We start from the raw sequence: 23,983 nt of genomic DNA on the forward strand, positions 1-23,983 counted from the left end.
AGTTCGATTCTTGAACCTAAGTTAACTTATTTTTGTTTCAACAAAAATTTTCGTGGTTCAATTCGATTTCACAATTTTCATGCCAATCTCTACTTGCAAGCAGCTGGGCATGAGCTACATCTAAGTTTTCGTTACGAAATAGTTCAATATGTTAGAGCTAGCTGCGGGGTTTCCAAGTCTAGTAACATTTTAGAAAAAGGTTGAGAGATAGACCTTTTACAATTGTTCACTTTTTAGGATTCCCCACATGTTACTTAGAAATTTTTTAGTTTGCCTAAAATTCAACTCGGTACACCAAGTCTCATAGTATAAGTTGTCATTTTTTTTTTTTTAAGCATCTAACTACTCCTATTATAACATGTAGTGTACCAGACCGTGCTCTCGTCGGATCGAAAAGTAAAGAAAATAATATATACGTTAATGTTTGGCACTTTTAGGCTCACATTATGAAGGGGTCGGAACCTTCTGTATTGAGGGTCTCTATAAAGGGTGGGAAGTTGATCATCAAGGGTCTGTACAAAGGGGGTCGAAGCCTCCTGTATTGGCCGATCGTTAACTATAGTCTTGTATTAGCCGACTGCTAATTTTAAAGCCAGTAACAAAAACGGTAGGGTTCTAGAGAAGGATGAGTCTCACCGACTCACTGGTCCTTTGGTTTCTCCTCTCCGGCACAATTCAATCAAATCAAGGAAAAAAATACATAAAAATTAAACCAAAAAGTTTGAATCTTTTATACATGTACAAATATTGCTGTATATTTCCAGTGGAAATGCTTGTATCGTATACAGCCAGCCGACGACAAGTACACTTAAACCCAGAATCACAGTCAGGTCACTCAATCGTATTATCCCAGACGGATAAATGTATTTCCAGAAAAAGACCGTTAGTACCCGCCATTTTTCCTCTCTCTTGAACTTTCTCTCTCCTCCACCTCTGCTCTCTCTTTCCAGCCCAAAAAAGGCAGCCGACCCGCCACCAAAACCCAACAGGCATAAAAGATGGTTTTTTGGGTTTATTTTTTTCTTTAATTTTGTTTATTTATTTTTAATTTGCAACAAAAACAAACGCGCATTCTCATCCTCACAGAGCCAACGACGACGAATAAATCGCTACTTTTTGTAAGGGACGACCAATTTGTGCAGCTCCCTTTTGCGGTCTTTTATCCTCTTGTAATTGAGAAGAGGGATAGGAAGATACACAAGAAAAAGGTTCGATCTTTGATGCTTTGTTCAAGTTTTGGATTTTTCTTTTTCCGCCGCGGAATGTGATTTTTTGTGCCGGATTGCAGGTGGGTTTTGTGTGTTTTGTGATTTTAGTTTCATGGTTGATGTGAAAATATGGACTTTTTGTGTTTGTTTTTGTATGAAATGAATGATTGTGTGAAAACTGCAAATGGGCTAGTCTCTGTTTTCCTAAATGTTTGATATCTCATCATAAATATGCTTTCTTCGCATCTTTAATAAGAAAATTTTGAATCCATGTCTCTGCACCCAAGTTCGAATCCCCATCTCCGTGGTTTGATGAATTAGTGTAGAATATCGCTTGTGTCAAAGAAAAAAAAAATTGAATTGGTTGTGGTTACCGTTATCATTTCGACGGTTTGGTGATGTATGAGATACATTGTTCTTGTTTTGGTATTGATGTTTGCAAATGCAGATCGTAGATGGTTTTGCATTCATCTTGATTGTACCTTTTTGTATGGTTTTTCAGGTTTTGAACAACGAGCTGAATAATCGAGACTAATTCTCCGAGGAGACCAATCATGGTATGTCTAATGTCTTACATATCTGCATTAGACCTCTTGCTCTTTGTATTAGCTGTTAGGTGGTGTGTTTACTTTGCTTAACAATTTAATAGGGTGATTTGAAATCTTTCGAAATGTTCGCATGAGGTTGTGTTAAGCATTTTGTGCAATGAAAGTTGAATTAATCTTCTTAGAGCGTGTGTGAGGCTGCTACTTTGTTCCTAACAAGTAGCAACTAGGATTTTACAGACTTAGAATTTGGGTGCACAAATGGTACGTTGATCGTAGAATGTCACAAGTTGATGCATGAGGTATCTCAAGGGCATGCCATCTGAATTAGGAGGTTGAATGTTCGATTATCTGGTGTTCGATAAATTTTAGGTGAAGTGGCAGTGACAAGTTCTCAGGAGTACTAAAAAGGATAAAACCCTAATACAAGAATGGGGACAGAAAGAAAGAATTAGAGACTGTAAAGGTTTAAAAAGGTTCACCATAAATGTTAAAGCGTCAAGAACCAGTGAATGTATTTGGATAACAATGTGATCTCTAACTTCTTTTGCAAGCTTTTGTTTCTGTTCATGATATAATATGAAATCTGCATTTTTTCTGTTTTCTGGAACTATTGTGAGCGTTATCTCACTCACTCTTTCTTGGGAAATTATAATTCTTTACAGGGTTGTCAGTTTGCTATGTCGTCTTCTTCATAATGGAAGTAGAGAACATCGGCATCCCCGTGATCCTACAAGTCCTGGACCTTCGTGGTGACAAGGGCAAAAATAATTCGATCCCACAAGAACCAGAGTCCAATGGGGGAGATGTTGACAGTAATATCAGAAGGGATTCCATCCCTGAAATCCCACCAGAAATGGATCTCAAGGGTGGTGATGTCAAAGGTAACTCTGTCCTAGGGGTTCCACAGGACATAGAGCCCAATGGCAGTGATAGCAGAAGGAGCTCTATCGGAAATGTTGATCCTCCTCATATCAAAAGGAGCTCTATCCCTGTGATCCCACAGGAAATGGATCCCAAGGGTGGTGATGTCGAAGGTAATTCGGTCGTAGGGATTCCACAGGACAGGGAGCCCAATGGTGGTGACATCAGAAGGAGCGCTATCGGAAATGTTGATTCTCCTTCTACCGAGAGAAACTCTAACCCAGTGGTCCCGCAGGACATGGACCTCAGTGATGATGATAGGAACTTTATTGCAAATGTCGCACGGGAAATAGAACCCGATGGCAGTGCTATCAAACTGAACTCTATCCTAGAGATCCCACAGAAAAAGGAGCCTGAGGGTGGAAATATCAGAAGCAAGTCTATCCTAGAGAACCCACAGGAAATGGAGTCTAATGCCGGTGATATCAGAAGAAGCTCCATCGAGAAAGTAGATCCTCCTGCTGATATCAAAAGGACCTCTATCCCAGTGATCCCACGGGAAATGGAGCCTAATGGTGGGGATGTTAGAAGGAACTCTATCAGAGTGATCCCACAGGAATTAGAACCCAATGGTGGTGGTATCGGAAGGAACTCTATGCCAGCGGTCCCACAGAAAATGGAACCAAATGCTGGGGATACCAGCAGGAACTCTGTTCTGTGGATCCCACATGAAATGGAACCAAAGGGTGGTAGAAGGATTCAGTCCCGCTATCTCAGAGTTCCAATAGGTTCTTGCCATGATTATTGCAAATATGGAGTGAGAAATGCATCTGAAGAAAATGCAACTGCTGCCATGCGAAAATCGGCTAAAGAGAGGAAACAGATATCCACAACCAATCAAAAGCCTTCTCCAGATTCCGACACCCAGAGGCTTGACAATTCTCTTGTCACAGAGAAAAAAGTTTTGTCATTGAGGAAGAAGGAAATTGTTTCTGCAGAAAAGGTTCCATCCTCTTCCAAGGATATTGATGTTTCTGTGGAAGATTCCTCCAGTTTGAAGGTGAAGCGTGTGAAATCAGAGCTATCTTCTCTCCCAGAACCGGCCTTAAGCCTGAGAAATTCAAAGGCAATATCCACAACTGGACCGAGGTCTGTTCTACATTCCCAAACCTTGAAACTTAATAATTCTGTCGTCACGGAGAAAAAAGGTTCATCATCGACGAAGAAAGAAACTGCTTCTTCAAAGAAAGTTTCATCTCCCAAGGAAATAGCCGTTTCTATGGAAGAGTTGATTGATTCGAAAATGAAGGCTGAGCAATTAGATCAATCTTCTCTCCCAGGATCAGACCCAAGCCTGAGCAATTCGGAGGTGACATCGACAATCAATCCTAAGCCTTCTCCAGATTCCGAGTCCCAGAATTTTATTGCCACGCAGAAAAGAGTTTCACCTCCCTATAAAGATATAGATGTTTCTGCTGAAGATTCCAACGATTCAAAAGTGATTTCAACAGTCAGTCCTAATCCTTCTCCAGATTCTAAAGCACGGAAACTTAATCATTCTGGTGTCATGGAGAAAAGAGCTTTATCATCAAAAAGGAAAGAAAATGTCTCTTCAAAAACGGTTTTAACTCCCATTAAGGAGATTGAAGTTTCTATGGAAGGTTCCATCGGTTCAAAGGTGAAGCGTGAGCAAGTAGAGTCATCTTCTTGCACAGGACAAGGTTCAAGTATTCAAGGAAAGAGTGGAACTAGAAAAGGCAAGGAAATACCCGAACGTTTGAGCAGCAGTGTCAATAGAAAAAACAGAAGCAAACCGCCGAGGACTCCTGTATTGGTTGAGAAAAAGATGTTAGAGCCTGAAACTGTTTCTTTGACTTACAAACACCCCGTCAAGAGAGTCTGCGATGAAAATGCTGGAAGCTTTAAGAACCTTAAAGGGTTGTCTCATATGAAAGATCAAAACGGTCCCCGAAAAGTTGAACCTGAGGGACCCTGCAATAAGGATGTTCCAGAAAAGATTTTGTATGTCATCGAGTCTAATACTGAGAATAGTACTGTCGAACCAACTCCAAATGGTGCCGATGCCCCTAAGTTATCGTCGTCGTCACATCAATCCTCGGAAGTCAAAAGCTCGAGACAAGCTAGGAAGGGAGTTGGTACCACTCGAGCACCGACATCCTCTATGAAGAAAAACTTGAAACGCACTGCAAATGGAGGTTATGGTCGTTCACCTACTGTTCCATCCCCTAAAAACAAAGGCTTGAGGCGTAGTACTCGAAGACCTTTATCTTCATCGTCATCCTTATCATCATCATCCATATCATCATCATCCGTGTCCGCATCCCCAGTCAAGTCCACTCATAAAAAAGAAAATGGCGCCACCTCTCAACGCAAAGCAATGAAAACTGGTAATCAAAGAGCAAATTTGAAGGTGGGGAAGAGTACTAGGCCTCGAAAGTCTGAGATACTTAGCTCTGAAAGCAAAAACAGCTCAGCCCGAAAGCTGACATTTAGGAGAGGAAGGGTGCTTGACATTAAGCCTGAGATCAATACTACAAGGAGACTCAAATTCAGGCGAGTAAGATTGGCAGGGGAGACCCAAAATGGTAAAGGTGGTGTAATAGGGGGAAGCGCCGGGAGGAAAGAAGTTGGTGACAGCCAGTCAATTGGTGATGTATTCCAAAGGTTAAGCCCCTGGTGGAAAGTAGTTGATCACAGTCACTCAAATGGTGCTTTTATCAAAAGGCGAAGCCTTGGGAGGATTGAAGTTGATGGCAGCCAGTCAAATGGTGGTAAATTCAAAAGCGAGAAAGTTGTTCCGAGAAGCTTCAAACGAGATGTGGAAGGTTCACAAGGGAAGAGCTTGAGGAGGAAAGCGGCTGGTGATAGTGGGTTGAATGGTAGTACTAAAACGAGTCCTGAGAAAGTTGTGTTGAGACACCAAGGTGTGACAGGAAGGAAGGATGTGCAGAAGTTGTTGAATAATGTGATTGAAGAGACTGCCAGTAGGCTTGTTGAGTCCAGGAAGAGTAAAGTCAAGGCCTTGGTTGGTGCTTTCGAGACTGTGATTTCGCTTCAGGATACCAAATCCATGGCATCGGAAACAGACACAGAAGATGCAGTCTGATATACCAAAAACATATAGTTATGATTTCTGTACATATCTGAAAAAACACGAATGCAGTAGTTTTGGAGGTTGCGTGGGATTGAAGTTCTGCGAGCTTGTGAAGTTGCGGAGGCATAAGTGAAGAGAAAACTGAATCAAGGTGAGAAGGCTCTCTGAGAATATGAAACATTTTTCTTGTGTGTACTGCTATACTGATTGTTTTGCCGAAGGAGTTGTGCATTATTGCTATTATTTTTCTGTTGTATGTTTCTGCAACGTGCGTGTTGGTGATTTTTTAGTTACTGCTTATCGAAATTACATATTTACGAAGCTTGCGATGAACAATTAGGGACCATGGTGTGACTGCCATTCTCATAGATGCCCCCATAGATGGTTATGAGTCGTTGTCGTGTGACATGTCGAGAACGTCAGTAACACGAATAAGTACGTTGATATCTAGAGGCCAGATTAATTGTTATGGTTCAAAACTCACATCAGAAAATGTCGTGTGGGGCAAAATTGTTATGGTTTTAACAGAGTCATGCATCCATTTTCCAGGATGTTGTGATGTGGACTTCCGATCATCCAGATTCGGTATTTTAGCAAAATTATATAGGAAGAAATCATCTTTAAGACTTAATTGACAAGTCCAAGCATACAAGACCATTAGTAATTCAGAGAACGTTGGAATTAGTTGCATTTTCCCGGGACTAGATCGTATATTAGTATTTCTCTTATCACGTAAACTATTATCTCCTGAAGCTAGGTGAGTCCTCATTAGTTCCTTCGTACATGGTTTGACCGCGGCTGGCTGCTTGACGCTGCTGTTGCCGGAGTGACTTCTTGTCGATAGAGAGCTGCCATCCTGTTGAACAAGTCCATACTCATTGATTGCTGCAAATCAAGTTTTATTCAAATTAGTTCCAAAAGTTAGCAATGCTTCTTTAGAAAGTGCTTTCTGGAAGCACATAGCAGGTGCTCTCGCATAAAACACTTGTGAGCATTCTGTTATAAACACTTTTGGTTATCTGAAAATTGGTTTTAGCTATTCTAGAAGTACTTCCAAACATAGGTTTCTTTCTATCATTTCCTCACATATGTATGTGGAAACACGTACTTGTGCTAGGAGGGCACAATATGGATCAGGTAGAGGGTCTGAACCATTATTCGTGCTGGTTGGTTCTGCCTTTGCTTGAGGAGGAGGGTGTGGTGGGATTAACAGCGGCATCATAAATGGCGGCATGAAAGAAGGAAGAGCGGCAGCCACAACCGGCGTAGGATGAATGCGCGATCCCATTCCGATTCCCATATGAGCCAGGAGTGACATTTGATGAAGATGCTGCAGCTGCAGCTGCTGCATTTCTAAAGGCACCATCATATTCATATTCATATGGCCATTAGCCATGAAATTTCTCAGATTATGCATCATTTGGACTTGAGCTTGAAGTTGTTGCAAGTATTTGATCACCTCATCAAGCATTGAAGCTTTATCAGTCTGTAATTAATCACTTGACAAGTCCAAAATTAACCACAAAAATAACATTGTCTCCAAATTAAATTAAGTAATGATGATCGTAATTCAGCACACATCAAATTTTCTCACCTTACTTGCATTTGGCACCAACCTTTGCAGAGCTTTTATCTTCTGGTTAATCAAGTCTCTTCGTTTCTGCACGGAATTAGTTTCAGTTAGAGAAGTGATTTCCGCACACAAATTATTAGATGGGGGAGACCAAAATTAAATTGTTACCCGCTCTGACTGATTATGAACAGCAGCAGCTCGCCTTGGTCTTGTTGAGTGTGAACGGCTTGATCCGCCACCTTTGGTGGTTTCCCGGCCATCATCTCGGTTTTCCTGCTAGTTGTAAGATACAAGTTGCGAGAGATGTGACGAGAAATGTGATACATGTAGCATAGCATCATTTAAAGTGCACGACGCCTCAAAGAATATGTACATGTTGTATCTTACCAGCCCTCCGTGACTGGCCGAATCCTCGTCGGTGCTTTTGGTCTTCAAACTGGGAGGAGACTCAAAAGAAACTAACGTCGAGGTAGTTTTATGATTGTCCCTGCACAATCTAACACTAGCACCAGGACTAGCACAACTGCTGGGATCTGCATGTTCTTCATGAATGCTATTAGTACTAAAGTTATTCTCGAAGAAGCCGGAATATGATCGACTGCGTTTTCTTATCCACCCCTGCGCCGGCGGCACCTGGACAGAGCTGTCGGTCCATGTTTCGCCGGAGGATGCAACCACCGAGCTTGTGTTTGCCGGGGTCTGGTCATGGCGGATGATATTTGGGTCACGTTTGTGGCATGTAGCTTGATCGACAATTGATTCCAGTGTGTCACAAGCCCTGCTCCTGCTCCATGTGGGATTTGATTGAGCTGTAAGAAGCGCACCAAGCCCATGCATGGCCAACTGGCCGTTTTCCAATTTTAGTTCTGTGACGTCATAATTAGACCTGTAAATCCAAAATATATGTTTGAATGAGCAAGAAAATCCTAATATATGATGAAATATTTTGATAAAAATAAAGAGTACGAAATGTACTGTCTAAAAATAAGTTAATTGACTAAAAACTCAATGTTTGAAACCAAAGTGCATAAGGTACATAACCGTTTGGCCTAATGATATTTATTCTTCAATCTATGAGATGAGGTTCGGAATTCAATTTCACGATTGATAATTGTTACGAAAAGAAGGATTAATTATAGCATGTAACTGGGTTTTTTACAACTCAAAGGTTTTGAGTACATCGAGATTCTAGTTAGAGTAATGTTATTCTTATCACAATTTTATACCATATTTCTTTATCATCTTAGGTGGCAGATGAGTTGGACAAGCTACATCATTTAATTTCAATATTTTTATTAATTAAAACACTTAAATAATCTTAGGTGGTAGAAGAAGACTCCTCGTATATCACAATCATCATTTAAGTAACAATCTTTTTATTAATTATTGATTAATATTTTGAAATTAAATGCTAATTAATTTAGATGATGTGACTGTCCACGTCAAATGCCACTAAGTGGTATACAATTGTGGTACAAAAATATAGTAAGAATATCATTATTGTTCTAGTTAAGAGAATAGAGCTAGAAAAGAAAAGCATATAAATCCTACTGGTGCAATAGCATTGAAAAAGAATAAAAACACCAAATTCTGGTTAATTATCCCATACACAATTTACACATTGATAAAAAATTTAAAAATAAAATAAAATAAAATAAAAACTCCATATAAAAAACAGAAATTAAGAGAGAAAATTACATAAATAATCAACAAAAAATTCAAAGGTTTATGAAAGAAAATATGAACAGTGGTGCTTACAAAGGGACAGGACGAATGGCGTTGGAGTGGTTCTGCTGCTGCATGATGCATGCACACGTGAGGAGGAATGGAGGATATCTGTTTTCTCTCCTCCTTCGACTTGTTATTTCTTGGTCGTCTTTCCTTTGAATATAGTAATCGTATTCCAAATCAGAACTCCACAGTACTACTCTATATAAATCTCTCTCTCTCTCTCTCTCTCTCTCTCTCTCTCTCTCTCTCTCTCTCTCTCTCTCGACAAATGAATGAGTTGGAGATATGAGTTTGGACTCTCTCTTATTATTTCATTGTCTTTCTGGTCCCTTTTTTGTGTCATACTCACATTGCTGTGATGGAGATTTTACACAAAACATGTGGTAGCTAAAAAGAAGAAAGGAGAAAAAAAATATATGCTTTGCCTCTCCCTGGACCATTTTAGATAAGGTTCTTAAAGTCATTTGCTTTTTTTTTTCGTGTGGTGTTTTATACTTTCACAAATCACGTATGATACTCTCAGTCTCACGTACACATGGTCTTTTACACCTAATACATGAATAGTTCGCTCTAAATTCTCATCAACACGAAGTTCATAAGTCAATTGCCCTAGACCACTATAGATCGAGGGTCTTCAAGTCATTTCGTGTAGGATACTCTCAACATCACCTTACACAGTTTTTTGCGTTTGATTAATTTTACATGAATAATCTACTCTAATACAAAGTTACCATGCTAGACTTTTCATCCTTTGACGACCGATGCTCTCAACACAAATTTCGTAACGCGATCACAATTTCCTTAAATCTTAAAAGAGAGAGGGTAACTGGTGAAAATATAGTTTATCCCTTTAATCATTTAGCCGCTGATATAAGTTGACAATCTCACATTATGCAGTGCCTCAAAGTTCAAGACAACCTCTTGTCTGGTTGGTTGATTTATAACATATATCATGCAAGTTATGAACAAATTTAACGGATAGATCAGTTTTGGTTGAAAACTGACAATTTGAGTCCTCTCATGGCCATCTCTCTCTCTCTCTCTATCTCTATCTCCCTCTCTGTCTATCTTGTGCTGCCACTTGAGACCAACAATAACTTTTGGGGTGTGATATCCACACACCCCTTTTTACTTCTCCCACACTTTTTTGGTTTTTGGCCGTCGGATCGGATGAATTGAAGAAGATCAACGAACAGAAATTAATAAGGGGTGTGTGAAAAGTAAAAAGGGGTGTGTGGATAGCACACCCCTAACTTTTACAGGAATTTATACACAATATCAATATATATATATATATATTATATTGTGTGCGTGTGTGTATGTGTGCGTGTATGTATGTGTGCGTGATACGTGGTCCTCCTTCCTTCATAGGCCAAATGACGGGGCCGTGGCTTTTTGACTTTAGAGCATTTCCAGTGTGGGAAGCCCCCAGGACAACTGCCTATTAAATCCTCTTCAATGAACAGTAATTACATTTAATGAAAAGTAATTGTCTTTTGCATTTCTATCTATAAATTAAATAGCCATGATAATAGGTAATAAAATATTAGTAATTTTTTATTTTATAAAATAATAAAAAATAATTTTATTTGTAATTTCGGATATGATTTTTAATCGGTCTCGTTGCGTCACATGTCATTAAATAAGAAACTACAACCTGAAGTATTTGAAAAAAAATAAAATTGTGGTGTAAGATGGAAGATAATGATAAGAAATTTTTAGATTTTTTTTTTAATTTTTAAATTTGTTTTCAGATTTTTAATTAATTTTTTACATTTTTTATTGATTTTATAACATGACTAACGTCAGCCTTGCGTCAGCGCCTTCAAGCTCTAGGCCCGTTGATTCGTGCCTCCCCTCTCAAGCTGGCCTCCCCGAGCCCAATCGCCCGCATGGAATGGAGCAAGGGAGGAAGGCAATTGGATTGAAATGGTCCCCAATCCAGTGGACAATGGGCACCGCTTGACTTGCTCTTATTGGCCATTGAGTAACCAGTCATCTATGTCCATTTTTGTAGTCGTAGGGTGTGACTTGACTACAATTTTTGTATTTCTTTTTAAAATTGTCAGGCTAAGAGCTACTTGGTAATTTACAAGTCATATAAACATCTCTTGCAAGATGTTATGCGTTATTGTTACAGGAAAAGACCAGATGATGTTTTAAAAAAGAAAAGAAAGAAAAAAAAAGAGCTAGCCAGGCTGAAGAATCTGGTGCATGTTTTTGCAGGGTTATGTGTGCTGAAATATAAGAGCCAATGATTTATTCAGGTTTGACCTATTTCATGAGAACTGAATTTTTCTTTTTTGAGAAGGCGATATTCTAAACTACATTTAATCTATGTGTATGTGGATTCGGATTTAGGGCCATCAGAACTGATCGAATTTGGACAACCGTCCTTCATTTTCTCTCCGTCTCATTGATGGTCTGGTTTCTGACTCTCTGCTAGCTAGAGTAGCCTAGGTGAGTGATTGGCTTGATAAATAGGGCCACATTTGGTTTTTTGTCTAACATAACTATGGCAGCTAGGGCCACTTTGCTCCATCTCCAGGAACACTTTCTCTTTCTTCTCTTGGATTTTCTGAATCATTAAGCTCTATTAGCAGACAGCACTTGTAATAGCCTTTGGAGCTTGCCTTGTGATGGTGATTTCACATTCAGGTCCACTTCAAACTAGCTAGTCATGCATGCTTAACCATGAGAGAGACTTACATGAAGCGACGACGCCGGCTAGGGTGGCGAAAACTCGAAAGCTTGAAATTGGATGGCTTCCAGCCTCTTGATCAATCTGGCTTAAGTTAACAACAATGCTCCACGTGAAGAGACAGGAGCATGTCATGCACAGATCGACTGATTGAAGCTAATGTAGTGTCATATAAAATTGTTCAAAAAGATTTCCAGACAAGATTACCAATAGTTTACTTTTGCTGCAATATGAGATGCATATTTATAACTTGATGAACATATTAGGAGAACCCAAAATAACAGTCCAAAGTATGAGGGCAAGATGTGATGAGGAGGTAGCTGTTGGAAACAACGTCGCCTTTGGCGGATGCAGCTATCTTGTGGTGGAGGTAATTTCAAAGTTCATGGTTTAGGGCTTGGGTTTAGGGTAATTTAGTCCAGCATAATGGTCCGCCTATTGTGCCCTTGCCCTCAAAATGAGGGAACCGTTTACCTAGATATTTGTTATCTTTCTCGTTGAATGAGATCTCAATTCCAGCAACGGTTTCATTAGATATCTTACAACTATACCTAAATGTCGCGTGACTCACGTCAATCCAAGTCAAAATCTTGGACCTTATTCTTTCCCCCTGAAGTAGTCCATTTCAATACTTTTCATGGTTTAGGCCTGCAGGGGCAAAATTATAACAAGGATTTTTTTTGTAGTGTTTGAGAATTTTAGATGAAGTAGCAGATTGAACCGGTATCTAACTCCTTGTGCCTGCAAAATCTGCTGTCTCAAGTCTTTGAATCGAAAGGGCCAAATATATAGTTTTATAGGATCAGCAGATTCAACACACAATTAATTGTTATACATCATGTACAAATTAAAATAAGTTAGGATCGATATACTGTAGCTACCCGTAATGTGGTTAACATATACAGATTTTAATCAGCAGAATATCGAGTGACCGATTCACTTTCTAGTAACAAGTGAAGCAGAAACATGTAGTAGGAGCCTTGCCTGTTGAACTAATCCTTTTCGCCTTTTGTTTGACTTTCGACTCTTCATTTCTTCGTTTCTCTTCCACTTGTGCCCTTGCTCCTCCTGCTATCTGGTCAATTCTTGCTTGCTTAATTTGGTAATGCTGCATGTTTCTTGCTCTTCTCTGCTCAATTTCACTCTGCAATTTCAACACACTATTTCAGCGGTCTTCTTCATTGGCATTCGCAAACTTTGAATTAAAAAAACAACAATCGTTGCAACGTACCTTTCTCCTCTCCATCTTAGCTTTTGCTTTCATTTTCTTCTCATTTTCCCAAGCATCAATTGTAGCCTTCACTTTCTCATACCTGAATAGTATAATTTACCATTTCAAAAGGAAGAAACTGAATCCATCTTCTATCAACAACGATTATGTTGTACTAGTGACTTCCGCGCACGCCTTTTCCCCTCAGCGCACCCCAGTTGTTTATTTCTGGCCTTTGGTTCCATCAAAGGACACAAAATAATGAGGACATGTAAAAGGAGAAAAGGGGTGTGCGGAGATCGTTTCCCCATAAAACATTTAATCTTTACCGCCTCTGAATCTTTTTCATCTGAGCTCTCTCCCAAGCATCTGCTTTTGCGTCCGCAGCATTACGTCTGCCTGGACTTCCCTTTTGGTTTTGGTGTCCATTTGCAGGAGTCGAAGGTCTTGAAGAGGATGCACGATTCGGGTACCTAGATGGAAAAGCACTCTCCTGTGCTCTTTGATCTTTCATTGAAACTTCACCTATCATGAATACAACCTGTTAGTTCACCGAAACATTTTATCGCGAAAAAAGTAAATAGTCAAGTACCAGCATCCCTTGCTTCTTTGTTTGGCCGCCCAGTCATCAGATCCTGCAGAGTCTTGGTCCTTGAGATCGGAATGCTTTCCCTCGTCCCTTTTTGATACTGTAATTTAGCTTCTTCATTCGAGTGAATGGAAAGGGCAGCTGCTGCAACCGCAGTTGCAGACTCGACATCTTGTGCATCAGAATAATGACTCATTTCCTCCGAAAAACTGGCCCGGGAAGCAGTTTTGCCCCTTGCTATGTACAAAAATAAATCAATGGAAGTCTTTTGAGTTTTCTTGTAACTCAAGCCACAGAATTGAACATAACATTCAGTTTTCGATAACGTAACTTTCTGTTTTGGACAAAATATTCAACTCTAACTACATGCATATAAGGAAAAAATAGTAGAATAGTATGCAGATTAGTACCTACAGAGATTGTGTTTGTTGGGCTGGCGGCTTGCTTTCTTCAGAAACCTCTGTTGCCTGTTCTTCGCTCTCAAATTTCCTGGTTTTCAAGCAGATTACTGTTTGGCTGCCAAGAAAAATAGAAGCAAAGGTGTGTTGCTATTGCTTTTATCAGAATTTTGGTCATGAACAGGGAGAAACATGGACGCAAAGCGAAGCAAGGGGAAAGATATGCTTCACAGTTTACATGAATCTATGCAGGAAGAAGCAAAGGATTTTCCCCAAATACAACACCACAGGCACACGCACATAAACCTAAACCAGCAAGATTCTTCCATTTTTAACTCTATGGTCCTCTTTTTCCTTCATAATTTTCATATTATATTCGGAAACATGATTTCCCCACACTCTTTTTCTTCTTCTGGGCGTCCTTCTTTATTTATATCTTTTGATTTCTTCAGTCCGAATACTAAAAATGAACTCTGGGGTGTGGATGACGAAAAAAAATGTGTGGAAATCACTTGAAGCAGTAGTGTTCTTGAAGTTTTGCTTATGACCATTCCATGCTGGTAGCTGTTCTTATTCCATTGGATGGGAATGATTTAACATTGGACACCAACATTGGATTCTGTTGGCCCACCAGAGGAAGCAAGCAACAGATTATAATGTAATTTATTGAAGAATTTTCTTGGGTAAGACTTAAATGCTACGTATGATTTAATGTTACGAGTAATTTAATTATTAAATTTAATTTTTACCACTATTTAGATTTTTTATTTTTAATCTCAAATATTCTTTTCTGTATTAGTTAATACTACGTAGTGTTGAAGAAAAATTGTCAAATTTGATGGAAGTTGGAGGGGGAACTAGTAGATGTGTGTTATTGGGTTTAGGGTTCACTGTCAAACGTTGAGAGGCATCTGTGTTGCCTTGTTTTTTGGGGTTTCAACTTTTCAAGCACTTGGTAATTTTAGCAGACTTCATCAATCATGTACGATCCGATAACACGAATGAAAAGAAACAAAGAAAAACTAAAGAAAATTAATTGGTAAAGTGAATAGTATCATAATTGATTTTTTAATGTAAAAATATGGTTTTTTATTAAATTGAAGAATACGAGTTTTTCGTTAAAGTTCCTAAGAAACAACCCGTTTAGCCCAGTTTTTTTATCGGGTTGTGTCACATGCAGACACGTGTTTAATTTTGTTCCAATTCTCACCTTCAAGGCCCTCTCTCTCTCTGGGGTTCCCATTCCCGCCCTTTCAAAAATTGGAATTCTCCCCCCAATCTCAAAACCCTAATTCCCAAAAATGGAGATCACAGAAGAACAAAGAAGACGAGCCGAAGCGAATCGATTAGTAGCACTAGCGAAACGCAAAGCGCTGATCGAATCCGAATCCTCCAATCTTCAACAACAGCAGCAAAACCCATGGTCACTCTTCAAGTGCCGAAAGATTTCTCCCGACCTCACCCCAAGCTCCACGCATTGCATCCCCGATCCGAGACCCGAATTTTCCCGGGTCAAACCGGTTCCGGATATTCAATTTCCAGCGAGGTTCCGGGTCAGGCTCGAAATCTGCTCCCCGGACTCCTTCTCAGCCACCCCAGTTGCCGTAAAAGGGTTTGCATTTCCGGGGCAGGAGGAGTGCTTAAGGAGACTAAGTGATTGCTTGGCTAATGTAAGTAGTTTAAGTGGGTTTTTGTTTTTTTAATTTTGTGCGGTGAGAAAAAAATGGTTGAACAAATAGGAAAGAAAGGAAATTGAATTCTGGGTTTTGTGAATTTTGGTGGTTTGGTTTTGAAAATAGCTTATTTCTAGGCTTCGAAAGGTATTTGTTTGGGTGGCGAAAAAATGGCGGAAATGAACATAGAGAAAGGAAATTGAATAAAAGTTTTCTGATTTTCAGTGGTTTCGTTTCGAAAAAGGCTAAATTTTTTAGTGCATTGAGTTTTGTTTCTTTCTTATATAACTATTACTATCGGTTTTCAGTACTTGTAAAGCTACTTCAATAAGAAAATCATAATATTCAAACGTATTGCAATCGTTAGTGAGGGAGGATTTTGTGTTTAAATTGTGGTGTTATGGAATTGTCTTAGGTCATGCCATCCCATTACACGCAAAATCATGGTGGTGGAAAGGCCGGTGTTTATAAGCTGAGTGATTACAGTGCGGTCTTGAAATGTCTAAGAAGCAGCAAGAGCATTGACACTGAAGAAATACCTTGGGGCACTCTTAATGTTGTAGAGAGACTTTCACATTCTTTTGTTGCGGGAAAATGGATACCATGCAGGCCAGAACACTTGTCAGACGAAATGGTTGATGAGTTCGTTGGGAAGCTACCGAAGAAGCTGTTAGATGCACTTTTGCCTTTCCAACATGAGGGTGTTAGATTTGGTTTGCAAAGAGGTGGACGATGTCTTATTGCAGACGAAATGGGCCTTGGAAAGACACTCCAGGTAGTTTTTTATTAAATGATCTTAAATACCCTTTGATTTTTATTCATGGTTCTAGGTTTTAACTGCATTCTGCCTTTTGGGTGCATTGAGTCAGCATTGAGACAGTGCAGTGTAGTTTTATTGAGTGTGAGTGCTAGAACGCTGCTTTTGATAACATCTGCAATATTATTTGGCTTTTTCACAACTGTTCACATACAGTGACTGCACATACACACAGAACTTCGTATTATACACAAACAGGTGTATCTCCTGCACTTTAATTTTTTTTTCTCCTATTTTCCCCTAAAGTTGCCATGAGTAAATGAAATTTAATATGTTAACAATTTTCCACCCAGGCTATTGCTATTGCAAGCTGTTTCATGCATGAAGGTTCCATACTTGTTGTTTGCCCTGCCATTTTACGTTACTCTTGGGCAGAAGAACTAGAGCGGTGGCTTCCGTTTTGCTTGCCAGCTGACATCCATCTAGGTACATACTTTAGCTGTTCCCAATTTACTTTTGTTTAATTTATATGTGTATATATTATAGATTTACTTCTAAAACATGAATGGATTCTCACATGGTCTTGTGACTCCAGTATTTGGTCATGAAAACAATCCTGCCAATTTAAAGAGATGGCCTAGAGTTGTGGTTATTTCTTACACAATGCTCCACCGGTTGCATAAGAGCATGCTTGAACGAGAATGGGCTCTCTTAGTTGTTGATGAATCCCACCACGTACGATGTACCAAGAAATCATCAGAACCTAGAGAGGTAAAGCATATTTCTTATCATGCCAAATATCAGTGGTTACGAGGATTCTTATAACACCTGGTTTAATGATAAATTGGTCGTATAAGGTGCTCCAAGATTTAGAGTGTCTTATTATTGTTGCCTGTACCATATAACGCTAGCCTGCTGGAAATTAAAATTAATAATTTATGAATTTTCTATCTTTTGAGGTCTTTGGTTTTGCATGGTAATTTGGGTGTTATACACTTAATGTAAAGGAACACAAATTTCTTTGCTTGTTTCTGCATACTTTTGTCATCAATTCTATGGACTGGCAGCTTAAAGATGCTAGTATGAACAAAAATTGTAATACGAGGAATACCGCTTTCATTCAAATTTAGTCTCCTAGATTGCTTTTTTGTGAATGTTCATAGTAATTAGTTAAGTATACTATACTTGCAGGGAGCTTTTACTATATGCTAATTAAATCTTGTGTATTTACAGATAAAAGCTGTTCTTGACATTGCAACAAAGGTCAAGCGCATAGTTTTACTATCTGGAACACCTTCTTTGTCAAGGTTGTAGCATGGGACTTTGAAGAAATTGGCAGCATTGTCTGCAGTTCTGTATTATTTTTGTATTTTTCTCTAGTTAACCACTCTTTAGTCCGTTCTAATGTCTCATTTTGTATATCTTCCTAGGTGATCATAGGCCGTATGACATTTTTCATCAGATAGATATGTTATGGTAAGTTCTCTTCACACTGTTATATCTCTATCAACCGGCTTACTTCTCTCTTGGTTTATTGGTCACTTTACATCTTGCTTTTTTTTTTCTTCTTTTTCAAAGGCCTGGTTTGCTGGGAAAAGACAAGTATGACTTTGCCAAAACTTACTGTGATGTCAAATATATCCACGGTGTTCAAGGGAAAACTTTTCAGGTAATATTGAAGATCATATCATTATATTGATTTGTTGAAAATTATCCTCTTTGTGCTGCCACGTAGTTAAACATGATCAGAATTTCATGCTTCTTGGCCATGGCCTAAAAGGCCTATCCATTTTGTCCTGAAAAGCCTTGTGGTTGACTATTTCAGATGTTATTTCTTCTTCTGGAGAAATTAAACTTACTGTCAACCCATATCTATATATTTACCTATACATTTTGCAATTGTGCTAGCACCTTTTATTAGCATCAGTTTTTCTAAAACGATTTACTGTGACAAAGGAAAGTTTTAAGATACTCCATGGAATTGTGCTGCAGGATTTCTCTAAGGGCACTCGTTTGGAGGAGTTGAACATGTTACTGAAGCAAACGGTTATGGTGTGCTCTTGTTCTTTTTATTATCTTTAAGATGTATATGTCCTCTCTTTGAACTCAATGTAGGTTTAAAGTTAACGTACATGTTGTTCTAGTGACCAAGGAGTTTCTGCTGTTTTAACATGGTTGGAACTTTGTAATACTTTTGTACCCTTGGTTATTCTTGTTCAAATCTCTTTTTTTTAATTGCACACTTAATTGTAGATAAGACGCTTGAAGGAACATGTCCTGGTTCAGCTACCACCCAAACGCCGCCAGATTATACAAGTAGTACTGAAGAAATCAGATATAGCTTCAGCAATAGCTGCTGTCAGGGTGGGAAGAAGTGCCACTAAGAATGCATCTTCAGAAAATTTGGATGAACCAAATGGTAATTTGAATATTTTCTGCATTCGAATATGTGCGTGCAATCAAAGGGTAATGTGTTTTCTTTTATTTCATGCCCCTTGATGGTTTGGTGGAGAAGCCATTTCGAGAAAAAATTTGTGCAACTAGTGTTATTATTTATCTGCTTATACTCATTTTTCTTTTTCTTTTACCCTATTGCTTTCAGATAGTGAGTGTTGCTGCAGATCAGGGCAACTTTCCTACCAAGAATTAGGTATTGCAAAGCTAGCCGGTTTTCGGGAATGGCTCTCCATTCATCCACTCATTGGAGAATCAGATGGTGTTGTAAACTTGGAATCAGATTCCAGTTCTCACAAAATGTTAATATTTGCGCATCACCATAAAGTACTTGACGGATTACAGGTGAGATTTTCTTCAAAATTTGTGCTTCCTGTTCATCCTTTGAGAATGGTTGTATTTTAGTGATTAAAGTTGCTCAAGTGGGGTTACTTGGGTTTACTGCTCCAATCTAGGGCCATCGTGACCAGTTATTCAAAAGGTAGTGTGTTTTTAGTTATTTGAAGTTGAAAGGATACAGTGGTGGAATATAATTGTAATGTTTATGAGTATTTCATTACCGTTGTATAATTACTCGCATGAACTATGTGTCTTATTTCTGTTGGTATTACATTATGGATTATCATGTTAATGGTTGGTGGCCATTGCTATTAATGTTTCTGTCCAATCAATTCCTCAATTTAGTCTTGTTTTGTTCTGAATTATCAGGAGTTCATATGTGAGAAAGGGATTACTTTTGTCCGAATTGATGGAAATACACTTGCTGCAGATAGGCAGGAAGCTGTACGATCATTCCAACTATCTACCGAGGTTCATATATACTATACTATTATTTCCTTGGCAATTTTACTTGATGTGCCTACAAACTAACTACACCAAGTATCCTTTCCACAGCTTGAGTTGCACATTTTGCTGAGGTCTCAGCCAAGAATCCTTTCTTTTGCCCCATATATTTGTGTGTTTTGAATGATGTATTGTGTCAAATTTTCAGGTCAAGATTGCAATAATTGGTATTACTGCTGGAGGTGTTGGCCTTGATTTCTCATCAGCAAAGCATGTTGTGTTCTTGGAGCTTCCTCAGTCTCCATCGTTGATGCTTCAGGTTTAAACATTAAAAACTAATTTCAGGCCCCATTGTTGAACTTCTTCTATTTTATATATTATTGACTCTTTGATGCGCATGATTCTTCTGATTTGAAGGCTGAGGATAGAGCTCACAGGAGAGGGCAAACAAATGCAGTCAACATATACATATTTTGCGGAAAGGTGCTTGTTTCCTTTGTTATATAGTTGTTCTGTAAACATATTCTTTATTTCCCTTTTACTGATGAGTATAACATGTTGTAGGATACTATAGACGAGTCACATTGGCAAAACTTGAACAAGAGTTTGCACCGTGTTTCATCTACAACGAACGGGAAGTATGATGCAATACAAGAGATACCGGTACTTTTCATTTTTGGAAGTTCCTTTCAATTCTAACTGGATTCTAAACCTCTTTACTAGGTTCATATTGTTATTGTCCTAAAATGAAATACAGAACAAGTTGATTACTAGGTTAATTTCAAAACACGTAATACTTATCCAATCCTTAGGCAGTCAGGTTTGGTTTCCATTCTGCCATAAGCAATGTAGCATTTAACTTCATATTTGGGTTTTGGCAGGTCGAAGGTATTTCTTTCTTTGAGACGTCAGGTGGAGCTGATACTTGTGAAGATCATATGTGGCAAAAGACAGTGGGTGATGAGTTCTCTGGAGAGTCAATAAAATTGTCTAACTTTGGCTGCTTAGCCAAATATATGATACCGGCGTATGATAAATTGGTTGCAAACATTCTACATGGATCTGCACAGCACAATGATAGTGATGGAATTTCATCCCAAACGCACAGTAGTACCAAGGTAAAACCTAAGGGTATTAACTGCACCTCCTTTTAAGTATGAGAGTGAATTTTCGTCGTTTTGAGTTTTATTTTTATTTTTTGTCATGATCTATACAACTTTTTCGGTGAAACAGGCTCAAGTGGTTTTTGATTGCAATGGGGACAAGGGATGTTCAGAAGAGAACTTGGAAGGAGATGTTTCTACGAGCAGTGAAGACAAAGATGGACTTAAAAAGGCACATTCGAATTTTTCTTGACTCAAAAGAAAGAGATGACTTTTTCCTTTCAATTTATTGTCAAAGGAAGCAATTTTATAAGTTAGAATTTGCAGGAACACCAAAACAACTGTCAAGCAACCAAATCAAAGGACGCCGAACCAGTTCAGCCAATGGAAGCTAAAGAAAGTAGTACCAACCAAGTAGATGCTTTGCGATTTGAGGTAAAACTTGTAATCTGGTTAATAGATATGGTTTCAAACAATCAGATAGTGGACAATCTTTCTGATTAGTTGATTTATCAGTATTGATGCCCTCAATTGTATGTGGCTTCATTTAGTTACTTTAGCATTACAGATGGTGGCAATTATACAAACAGTATTTGATCACAATTTTCTTATTTGATCACAATTTTCTTTCTTGGATATTAGGTGAGCCAATACACTGGTAGAATCCACTTGTATTCTTGCATCTCAAGAGAGGATTCAAGACCAAGGCCACTTTTTGAGAATTTTAGACCAGAAGAACTCGAGGCATTGAATTCTACTGCTGCTGACAATATTAAAGGAACTTCTTTCAAATTTTTGAAGGAGAATCCAGGTTATTTGCATGCTCTTCTTGCATTCATCAAAGAATGGAAGAAATTGAGGCCCATCGAACAAAAAAAATTACTTGGAAAGCCTTTGCAGCTTCCTTTGACTATTGAGTTGTGCTACCTGTGCGAAGGCATTAACCACGACATCAGGGTACCTTTTTACAAATCTGAATTTTCATACTTTGTTGATATCCCTTTGTGGGAGTAAACTTGATCTCCTTTCTCTGTGCATTTATTGATAATACATATCAGTGTCTTTTCAGCAGTGTACTGTTATGCTTACAAATCATTTTATTTTCTGGCAGGGACTACTGAAAGGTGGAAGCAAGCGCCGCTCTACACCTTTTGTTGAGATCAGCAAACCTTTACCATCAAACACTGTGTGGAAAAAAGTCCACCTACGTAGTGGCTATGGAAAAAGGGAGAAGGAATACACTCAGGGTTTTACTCTGACTGATGATCCTTTGTGCAAACTGTGTCAAACACCATGCACGTAAGTTGTCTGTAGTTTATCTACATATACTGGATACATCTTTTTGTTTCGGACGCTTACTTTACTTGATTTCAGGGGCCATAATGCCAAGACACCTGAATATTTTGAAGATCTGTTCTGCCAGCTTAGCTGCTACGAAGAATACCGCATCCGAACAAGTAACAGATCTCTTCGTCATGTAAGGACATGAAATATGTTACTTGAGATAATCAAGTTCAGCATATTCTTCTCTTCTATTTTGATTTTATGCATGTGGCAAGACAACTTCAATAGAAACTTTTGGAGCATGTTTTTTTTTTCTTGAGCTTTGCCCCCTTTGATTTGCAGGAGCTTTTTCAACTGGAACGTGGTGTCTGCACAATTTGCCAATTAGATTGTCATAAACTTGTTGAGCACCTAAGACCGTTATCCTTGGCAATGAGGAGGCAGTATATTGAAAATTTTGCGCCACGAGTGGCAACTCTGAAGAAACCGTAAGTTAGAAGAAATTGTTGTGCAACTAGTTAGAAGAAAATGTTTCATTTTTTCTTCTTAATGCTTCTGCTAATTACCCAACAATTGTACTTTCAAATACCAACAATATCCCCGATTCCCTTAAACCAAAACACATTATCATTTGACGTCGTGCAGGCTTGATAGGCTTGTTAAGGATCCGAAAGAGGGCAATGCATGGCATGCAGACCACTTTGTTCCTGTCTATCGAGGTGGAGGTATGTACTAATTACTTCTTAGAAGACTTTCAAGAATTTGCTCTCCCCACAAATATTTGTACCACTGATTTTCCCAACCAACTTTCCGATGAATTAAACTACACTAATTCATATTATTATTGATTAGTGTTTTGTTCACGTAATAAATGGAGTTACAACTTGTTACATTCCGCTGATTTGGTGATGTTTCTCATATCATACCTATTGAAAAACAGTGTGATCTTGACATCGAATGTTAAGAAAAGTAGTTAAAACATACCTTAAAATGCTAGTCTTCGTACTCTTGTTTTCACTTGTGGAGATATTACCACATCGTTCTTGAAGATCCCTTCTTTTGGTTTCGCAGCACAAATACTTTATTTTCCAATTTATGTGCGTGGTTAGAATTTAAGCTTTGGTTTTCAAAGTCTTATACTATTCAAAACTTGTGTAGGTGAATGCAGGCTCGAGAACATGAGAACACTTTGTGTGGCCTGTCATCGCGATGTTACTAAAGCACAATGTGCTGAACGGCTGTCAACAAGGATCCAGGCTAAGAAAAAACTGAAAGCAATCATGAACGACATTAAAAAGAAAGCTACGGAGACTAATCTAGCGGTATGTTCTGAAACCAGTGGTACTTTTTCTATTTTCCTAACATGCTCTTCGGTAAGAATACTAGTAATAAGGACGCAACTGTTCATTTCCCTGTGCCTGAACTACGTTAAAGTTCATTTAGATTGAATTTGCAATTTTGACGTCACGTTAAATGATTTTATTAGGGCCCGGAACATATAGAGATTATGCAAGAGGATGCAATTGAGGATGAGCTTTTCGTCAAGGTTCCTGGGAGCGCCTACTCATTGGAAAATCGCTTGGATGCTACAACTACAGGCGAAGACTTGGACGAGCCCTCCAGTAGCAACAAGGTTCCAACGGTAGATAGCCATCTGTTAGGAGTATAATTCATGTATTTTTTCTTCGAATAGCAAATATTTTGATTTTTTTAGAACCTTTTGATGTCTAGGACTCAATTTCTGGACTTCAGATTGTTTAAGTTGAAGCTGCAGATTTAGGTAGTTTCAGTTGCCTTGTACTTGTCGTCGCCCGGCTGTATACGATACAAGCATTTCCACTGGAAATATAAAGCAATATTTGTACATTTATATAAAAGATTCAAACTTTTTGGTTTAATTTTTATGTATTTTTTCCTTGGTTTGATTGAATTGTGCCAGAGAGGAAAACCTATAAACCCTTGACCATACTTTCTTGTTCTTATTTTTTTTGGCCA

The 23,983-nt window shown here is 38.7% G+C and overlaps 4 protein-coding genes across 7 annotated transcripts; 2 read left to right on the top strand and 2 right to left on the bottom strand.

Moving 5' to 3' along the window:
- The first annotated feature begins 617 nt into the window (after positions 1-617).
- LOC103431230 (probable GPI-anchored adhesin-like protein PGA55) lies at positions 618-5,999 on the top strand. Of its 2 annotated transcripts, none has more exons than XM_029092844.2 (3): positions 618-1,208; positions 1,711-1,765; positions 2,419-5,999. In XM_029092844.2, the coding sequence occupies exon 3, from the start codon at positions 2,451-2,453 to the stop codon at positions 5,742-5,744; it is 3,294 nt and encodes a 1,097-aa protein (XP_028948677.1). In that variant the 5' UTR covers positions 618-1,208; positions 1,711-1,765; positions 2,419-2,450; the 3' UTR covers positions 5,745-5,999. The 2 variants fall into 2 exon arrangements, with proteins under 2 accessions (XP_028948677.1, XP_028948678.1); XM_029092845.2 differs by having other exon boundaries at positions 1,152-1,288.
- Positions 6,000-6,331: 332 nt separating this feature from the next.
- Positions 6,332-9,298, bottom strand: LOC103455392 (transcription factor PIF7-like). Of its 2 annotated transcripts, none has more exons than XM_008394973.4 (6): positions 9,064-9,298; positions 7,693-8,191; positions 7,474-7,578; positions 7,327-7,392; positions 6,841-7,218; positions 6,332-6,617 (listed from the first exon to the last, which is right to left on the bottom strand). In XM_008394973.4, exons 1-6 carry the CDS (start codon positions 9,105-9,107, stop codon positions 6,501-6,503), a joined length of 1,209 nt encoding a protein of 402 aa, XP_008393195.2. In that variant the 5' UTR covers positions 9,108-9,298; the 3' UTR covers positions 6,332-6,500. The 2 variants fall into 2 exon arrangements, with proteins under 2 accessions (XP_008393195.2, XP_017192951.2); XM_017337462.3 differs by having other exon boundaries at positions 7,474-7,581; positions 9,064-9,279.
- Positions 9,299-12,510: 3,212 nt separating this feature from the next.
- LOC103455393 (remorin 1.4-like) lies at positions 12,511-14,123 on the bottom strand. Of its 2 annotated transcripts, none has more exons than XM_070812156.1 (5): positions 13,951-14,123; positions 13,540-13,773; positions 13,277-13,472; positions 12,969-13,050; positions 12,511-12,881 (listed from the first exon to the last, which is right to left on the bottom strand). In XM_070812156.1, exons 2-5 carry the CDS (start codon positions 13,730-13,732, stop codon positions 12,681-12,683), a joined length of 672 nt encoding a protein of 223 aa, XP_070668257.1. In that variant the 5' UTR covers positions 13,733-13,773; positions 13,951-14,123; the 3' UTR covers positions 12,511-12,680. The 2 variants fall into 2 exon arrangements, with proteins under 2 accessions (XP_070668257.1, XP_008393196.2); XM_008394974.4 differs by having other exon boundaries at positions 13,947-14,102.
- A 1,034-nt stretch (positions 14,124-15,157) lies between these two features.
- LOC103455394 (uncharacterized) lies at positions 15,158-23,886 on the top strand. The gene is made up of 24 exons (XM_029092915.2): positions 15,158-15,604; positions 16,023-16,382; positions 16,718-16,850; positions 16,960-17,135; positions 17,598-17,671; positions 17,805-17,840; positions 17,943-18,033; positions 18,357-18,416; positions 18,618-18,783; positions 18,967-19,163; positions 19,527-19,628; positions 19,810-19,920; positions 20,019-20,084; positions 20,166-20,264; positions 20,483-20,719; positions 20,835-20,936; positions 21,032-21,139; positions 21,347-21,661; positions 21,816-22,003; positions 22,079-22,181; positions 22,331-22,476; positions 22,634-22,713; positions 23,147-23,310; positions 23,475-23,886. Exons 1-24 carry the CDS (start codon positions 15,236-15,238, stop codon positions 23,655-23,657), a joined length of 3,666 nt encoding a protein of 1,221 aa, XP_028948748.1. The 5' UTR covers positions 15,158-15,235; the 3' UTR covers positions 23,658-23,886.
- Positions 23,887-23,983: the final 97 nt, after the last annotated feature.

This window comes from Malus domestica, chromosome 14 (genome assembly GCF_042453785.1).
Source record: "Malus domestica chromosome 14, GDT2T_hap1".
Taxonomy (NCBI): domain Eukaryota; kingdom Viridiplantae; phylum Streptophyta; class Magnoliopsida; order Rosales; family Rosaceae; genus Malus; species Malus domestica.

Coding starts and splice junctions, on each gene's coding strand:
- LOC103431230 (XM_029092844.2), top strand. CDS start 2,451: ATGGAAGTAGAGAACATCGGCATCCCCGTGATCCTACAAGTCCTGGAC.
- LOC103455392 (XM_017337462.3), bottom strand. CDS start 9,107: ATGCAGCAGCAGAACCACTCCAACGCCATTCGTCCTGTCCCTTT. Junction 8,192..9,063: donor GCCATTCGTCCTGTCCCTTT/GTAAGCACCACT, acceptor TTGGATTTACAG/GTCTAATTATGACGTCACAG. Junction 6,618..6,840: donor ATTGTGCCCTCCTAGCACAA/GTACGTGTTTCC, acceptor CTTGATTTGCAG/CAATCAATGAGTATGGACTT.
- LOC103455393 (XM_070812156.1), bottom strand. CDS start 13,732: ATGAGTCATTATTCTGATGCACAAGATGTCGAGTCTGCAACTGCGGTT. Junction 13,473..13,539: donor CAAAGAAGCAAGGGATGCTG/GTACTTGACTAT, acceptor TATTCATGATAG/GTGAAGTTTCAATGAAAGAT. Junction 12,882..12,968: donor CTAAGATGGAGAGGAGAAAG/GTACGTTGCAAC, acceptor TTGAAATTGCAG/AGTGAAATTGAGCAGAGAAG.
- LOC103455394 (XM_029092915.2), top strand. CDS start 15,236: ATGGAGATCACAGAAGAACAAAGAAGACGAGCCGAAGCGAATCGATTA. Junction 21,140..21,346: donor TAGATGCTTTGCGATTTGAG/GTAAAACTTGTA, acceptor CTTGGATATTAG/GTGAGCCAATACACTGGTAG. Junction 22,182..22,330: donor GTAACAGATCTCTTCGTCAT/GTAAGGACATGA, acceptor TTTGATTTGCAG/GAGCTTTTTCAACTGGAACG.